The sequence below is a fragment of the Cavia porcellus genome, unplaced genomic scaffold (genome assembly GCF_034190915.1).
Source record: "Cavia porcellus strain 051 isolate PalLab524CR breed Dunkin Hartley unplaced genomic scaffold, mCavPor4.1 scaffold_9, whole genome shotgun sequence".
Classification (NCBI taxonomy): domain Eukaryota; kingdom Metazoa; phylum Chordata; class Mammalia; order Rodentia; family Caviidae; genus Cavia; species Cavia porcellus.
In genome coordinates, this window is record NW_026947492.1 from 4,412,262 (window position 1) to 4,418,873 (window position 6,612).

The 6,612-nt window shown below is 39.5% G+C and overlaps 1 protein-coding gene across 9 annotated transcripts in view; it reads left to right on the forward strand.

Moving 5' to 3' along the window:
- The window catches only part of Dixdc1 (DIX domain containing 1), a 75,502-nt gene extending 68,890 nt beyond the window's left edge, over window positions 1–6,612 (forward strand). For all 9 annotated transcript variants that reach the window (XM_003472695.5, XM_013155480.3, XM_063255749.1 and 6 more), the window contains 3 exons: window positions 714–819; window positions 1,596–1,704; window positions 3,447–6,612. In XM_003472695.5, coding sequence (XP_003472743.4) covers window positions 714–819; window positions 1,596–1,704; window positions 3,447–3,527 — 296 coding nt within the window. In that variant the 3' untranslated portion in view covers window positions 3,528–6,612. The remainder of the gene's footprint in view (window positions 1–713; window positions 820–1,595; window positions 1,705–3,446) is intronic.

Genomic DNA, 6,612 nt, shown 5'->3' on the forward strand with positions numbered 1-6,612 from the left:
AATGAAATTTCAGAAGAGAGTTTAATAAAAGTTTAATTATTATTTTTTTGGTCCTATTATAAAGTTTGTTTGGTCTTTTGTAGTCTCTTAATTATAAGTACTCAATTAATTACACTTTTACTAAAGTACCTTTTTAAAGGACAGAGACAAATTAGAAATCTGAGATAAATTAGGAACACTACGGGGCCAAAACACAGATCCTGTGCACTAAGAGTTAAGGTAGATCTTGTGTTTTTTAGACTAGAAAGGTCGGTCCCTTGGGATGTGAATTTCTAAAGTTCCCTTGCCCTGTGCTTTGCGTGCCTGTTGGTTTTTCGTGAATCACGTGAGTAACCCCTACCACCAACCTCCAAAATCTAAATGCAGGCAGAAACACAGGTCCTGCTGTGTGTCGACTGTGTCCCAGCTGACATCGTGCCAGGCTTTGTCTGTCCTCTTTTGATCCTTAACAACAGTACCGGTAAGATCAGTTGCTGTCCCTGACACAATTGGAAGGAGTGAGAAGTCGTGGTCCTTCTGATAACGTCCATGCCCAGAGCAGCTCTGTGCGTCTGGTCTTAGTGGTGACTTCTGTGGACAATGCCCTATGGACGTGGTGCTTGCTGCTATGACCACAGGAGCTCTGTTCTCCTGAGACATTTTTGAATAATGGGAAATGAGGAGTGGTGTGATGTAAATCCAGTGTTCTAACCATAAAGACTCTCTGATTTCAGAATTGCCTCACTCACAGAGTTCTCCAGCTGTCAGCAGCTCCTGCACAAAAGTGCTGTATTTCACTGACCGGTCACTGACGCCCTTCATGGTCAACATACCAAAGAGGTGAGATGCTGGGATCTTTTTTTTTTTGAATAAGGGAAGGAAGGCAGACCAGTAGTGCCTGCTCCAATGAGGAGTTGGAGAATATTTAAAAAGCAATATGTGTAGTTAGAAAAGCCCAGGAGGCAGAGATTCCAGCCCCAGCTTTGTACTAACCAGTGGCCTTGTTAACGATCTAAGCACAGAAACAGCTAAGTGTGGATGCAGCAGGAGCACTTCCCATCCCGGTAACTATGCAGACATGCTCCAAGGTTGGAAAAATAGTTTTTAAGTGTTCGAAATAGCTTCTGCTGAAGGCCGTGAATTGCAGTTTGAACTCCCAGGATTTTACTCACTGATCTTTGTTAGTATTTGATGACTGCCTAATTCCTTCTAACGGAAATGGTTTTTACTGGGTGTGGTGATGCAAGCACTCTGGAGAGTGCTTGCAAGCACTCTGGAGCCTGAGACAGGAGGATCACAGCAAATTTGAGGCCAACTTAGGCTACATATTGAGTTTAAGGCCAGGCTGAACTACAAGGCCAGATGCTGTCTCAAAAAAAAAAAAAAAAGAAAAATCTGAGGTCACTCAATGTGCAGTGCCGTTTTCACTTCCTAGTGGTGTCTGGTTTTCCAGGCTTTGCAATCTTAGTTTTATCTTCATTATCAGGATCAGTGACCTAATAAGGTCATGCTGTATCTGCCTGTCGACTCTGGCAGGGGCCCGAGTTTAAAGCGAACACCTTATCTTTCCAACTTATTGATTGATAATCTATTTTGGTTCTCTATTTTTGTGACAGGTTGGGGGAGGTAACGTTGAAGGATTTTAAAGCAGCTATTGACCGGGAAGGGAATCACCGGTATCACTTCAAAGCTCTGGATCCTGAGTTTGGCACTGTCAAAGAAGAGGTACAGGACTCTGGGGAGTCTGTGTGGTATTGTTGTTCATTCCTGAAACCTCGAAAGTCTCCTATTCAGAAGTACTTGAGTTCTCCGGTCAGGGCAGAGCAGTTGCTGGTGCTTCTGACTGTGATCTAGTTAGTCATAAGTAGCCCAACATGTTGGTAGCGTCTTTGATGCTAGGACTTAATTATTTTGTCTAAGAATTTGGATAGGATTTTAGAATTTTTATTTTAACCAGGAGATAGTGTTGTTAGGGAAAATAAAAAACCTAAGACAATAAAATAAAGAAACTTTAAATCAGTAGCCAAGCCCTAGAAAACTTCTTCCCACACAGAACCAAACAATCAAACAGGCATAAACATCCTGAACTGTATGATGTGCCGCCGTGGTAGTGTCTCAAAATGAAAATGACCGACGTCGCCTGTGCTTATTTCTACTCCTTGTGTATGTTCTCGGCCCGTGCTTCTCTTTTAGTACATTTACCAAGTAACGGACTTCAAAGAGAGTTTTAGGTTCTGATGTTTAGCATATGTACCTTTATTATGGCTATGGAGTGAAAAAAAGTTTAAAAAACTAATGTTTCAATCACCCTGTTGTGTTAATGGTGCAGAAATGAATGAGTGAGGGGCTGGGGATTTAGCTCAGCGGCATAAGCGCCTGCCTTGCAAGCAGGCAGTCGTGAGTTCGATCCCTGGTACCGATAAAAATGAAAAAGACCAAAAAAAAAAAAAAAAAAAAAACAGAAATGAATGAGTGAATGAATGAATGAACCAATGAAAAGAATTGTATTTGAGAGATAGATCTTCTTTCTAACCCTTTTTTTCTAGTACCAGGAACCAAAAATTTTCCTTTTTATTTTTATGTGTTGTTGTTATTATTATTATTATTGTTATTATTATTATTATTATTATTCAGTTCTAGGATAGAATCCAGGGCCTTTGCACTGAGTTGCATCCCCAGCCCATTTTATTTTTTTATATTATATTAAAAAAATTTTTTTTTGTCTTTTTTGAGACAGGTTCCCACTATGCAGTTCAGCCTGTCCTTGAACTCACTTTGCACCCCAGGCTGGCCTCCAACTCACAGCAATCCTCCTGCCTCAGCCTCCTGAGTGCTGGAATTACAATCATGTGCCACCATGCCTGGCTATTTTTAAAATTTTGAGACAGGATCACACTAAATTGCCCGGGTAGGGGTTGGAACTTGTAATACCACTTCGGCAAACTCTGAATACTGGGTTACAGTTGTGCACAACTGTGCCCACTGCCTTTCTCATTTTTAAAGTGTATATCCTACTGCTTTCCTCTAAGAAAACCAAAGTACTCTATGATTCACAATTTACTAATTATAAGTCTTCGTGAGCAAAGTAGTATTCAGGATTAAAAAAAACATTCCATAAATGTTGAAAAATATAAAGTACTACTTGGAAATATATAAAGTACTACTTGAAACTTTGAGATGAAATCAAAGGGACATAGACTATGACCCATGGGGTTTCTTCAACACTTTCTTGTTCTTAATGTTCGAGGCCTTATTTTTATTAGCAGCAGTTGTTTAGGGAAGTCCCCGCCTTTATCACTGTTTTTTCTTTTTCTTTTTTTTTTTTTTTTGTCTTTTTCCTTTTTATCGGTACCAGGGATCGAACTCACAACTGCCTGCTTGCAAGTCAGGGGCTTATGCCGCTGAGCTAAATCCCCAGCCCCATCACTGTTTTTTCACTGTGGCTTTTCGTTTCTTTCTTTACCTAGATTTTCCATGATGATGATGCCATCCCTGGATGGGAAGGAAAAATTGTAGCCTGGGTGGAGGAAGACCATGGCGAAAATTAACCCTGAGGATTGCAGTCTGGTTACTTGCTGGCTGCTTCACTCAGGAAAGGGGACTAAAACCAGAGTACACTAAGAAGTTTCTAATCTGTGCTGCCAATATCAAAGCTTCTCCAAGTGTGAAGGTCACAGGCCAGGCCTGTCTCTGTGCCTGACATATCTGGTACTTAAAATCCCTGTCCAAATGAGGATCATGGATTCATCTGGAATTCCTTGTCCATGGGAACAGTGTTTTGTTCCACTCCAAGGACAACAAACCGAAGGCCTTAACCAATGGGGATGGACGATCCCGCTCCTGTGGGGGCATGGCTGCTATTACCTGGAACCTGGGGATTGGCTGCATCCCTCCTGTGTGTTACAGTATTAATTAATTGGCCTCAAGGATTGCACCAGTCAGAGTCCCAGCATTTGTACTTACAGACATGGCAAAGGTACCAGCTTTTCTGTTTCTTCGCAGATACTGCAAACTGAGAACAACTCATGAGGTGGTACCAAAGATGAGAGCTACTCTCCAGTAATCTTTTGCATTGGACATGAACGGTGCTGATTAGTTGACTGGATGGGAAAAGGGCTGTACTATGCTAAAACCACAAGACCTTGGGCCACTTCTTCCGGTCTTACCTGATTCTGCAACTTGTCCTTTAGCCTCCCTGAGGCATATTTCATGTACTACTAGTTTTCTCTGGGACTCTTTAATATTAGAGCCATTTATTTTTCTTTGAACTGATGATCTTTGTGTTTGAAAGGAATTAGGAGTGAAATGCTCCTTTAATATCAAAGCGGGTATGGAAAGGTGCTGCTACCCATATCTTCTTGACTTTGTCTCATGCCTTCCTGTAGCTCGTGGTATCTCTCCTTTGCAGTTAAAAGGAGGCAGACCGTGGATTTCAGTGTTTCTTCGTGATTTATGAGTACTGAGCATGAATTACTGGTTATTGGTCTGTTCCTCACTTTAAGATTAAAGTTACTTTCTATGACATACTTAGTCTAGGCTGATGTTTTAGGGCACGACAGAAACCATGGGGCATGGGGCATGAGTTGTGAATGGCAGGGTTGATTCAGGGTAAAGAAACCTAGAATCATTTCTCATGTGCAACACCATCAATGTAGAAGCTAAAAGTGTTCAACTTCCAGAGATTCCTTAACAATCTGGGTTTTCTCATTCGTCCATCCACCACTACAACTAATCAGGCATTTTACATATGTGTGTTCCCAAAAGCAGTCTGTGACCACCAACGTACACTGCCAAACAGAAGAGAGGACAGATCCATTTTGGGTTCTTGGCCGGTCTGCTGTTCAGTTCATCTCCCCTCTTCAGACACTTGAACAGACTACTCTTTGGAACTGAGATAACATCTTATTGTTTTATATGAACATGTCTTTTAAAAATAGCTCATGTTTGGAGAATTCTTTTGTACTTGTTTTCTTTTTGTCTGAGAACCATGTCTATTTTTATAACTCAAGCGTGCATTCTATATACTCTCACATTCTCTATACTGTGTCCATTTTCTGGAGAACCCAGTAGCTTTTATACAGCCTCTTACCACCTCTTGTGGTTTCAGAACAAGCTTTATTTTATTACAAGAATACTAATGGCAACTAATTTCTGTCCTGTTCTACCTGCTATTTTAGTTGAAGGAACAGTTTTCTGTAATCCAGTTGATTGTTCTTCATGCAGACAGGCGTTCAAGAGATACCTGATGTTTTTCATGTAACTTTATCTGGTCTTCTGCTGAAGAACGATTTTTCATCAGAAATAGCTGGGAAAATTTGGGGAAGTCAGCCATAAGCAAGAATAATACGTTATGAAAGCAAATAGAAGAAAACAAGTTTTTCTTTAACCCAAGAAGTCTGGAGAAAAATGCTTTATGTGGCCAATTTCTGTGTTGCATGAATTTTAGTGTTTTGCTATACAACAGCATGAGGCTTATCAGGTCAAAATTTGTTATTGTATTCCCGTAATATTTTTCTTGAATGTCTGTCTCTTAAATCAGTTACTCATCAATTTTCTCTGAGTAAACAATCTTGCCATTATGTAAAATTTATCTTTTCAGAGAATACTAAATCAGAGAAAAATTTCAGCATCCTCTTCCTTGTATTTTATCTCTTTCTTTGGAACAGGAGGTGCCATGGTGTTCCCATTGAAACAGAAGTTGAGTTCAGAGAATAATGCTTTCCCCCGCTTTAGTTCATTAATCTCATGTACCATGGGAACTGGCTAACTGACCTTACTAGATAATGTCATGTAAGTAACTCTTGTGTGAATGGTGTAGGTGATCCTCATTCCAGATCCTCATACTCCTTCTCAGCAGTAGGCACTGATTCATTCCCTTGTGAAGTTTCCTTGGCTCACTCTCACAAGCCAAGAGGGTTATTCATAGTATTACCCCCTAGAAGCACCCCAGTGAGACAGACAGTCTACTCTGCTACTTCTAAAGTATTTTTCCCTTGAAATCTAAAGTACTAGAATATTTATTAGAGTTCATAAAATAATCTCTAAACCATGTTATGCTAAAAGCAAATGACTTTCCCATAAACACTAGTTTAGTTGAGAGCTTATTTCCTTAACTTTAAATTTCAAGACTGTTCTCCTCTTGCTCAGTTCTCTAAATTAGACTGAGGTACTTTCCAACGTGTCCCTAAAGCCTGAGTTAAATACATTTGGTAATGGCAATCCTACTTACCGTTTTTCATCTCTTTTTGACCTGGTGTAAATTAGGGAAATGCCTTTTATATTCGGCATCTAATCTAAGCAGACTAAGCATTTAGGTCATAATTAAAATTATTTTCAATTTTTCCATAAAATAAATATGATTGCATATTTCTGTTGTCTGAATTTATGTAAGAGGTATTGCTTGCTTAAAATACTATATATGTAAAGTTATATTTTCTTAAAAACTTGGATGTTTGCAACCATTGCTTTCAAAGAGATTATTATTGTGTTTTCTCCGTTTTACAATGTTTTCCTGAAGACTGTTATACCAGAGGCTTTTCATTATTTAAGTGATAACCAGTTTTAACTGCTTGTATGTAACAGATTTGTGAATTAAAACACAAATTATGAATAAAAGGGAGTTTGCAAACTAAA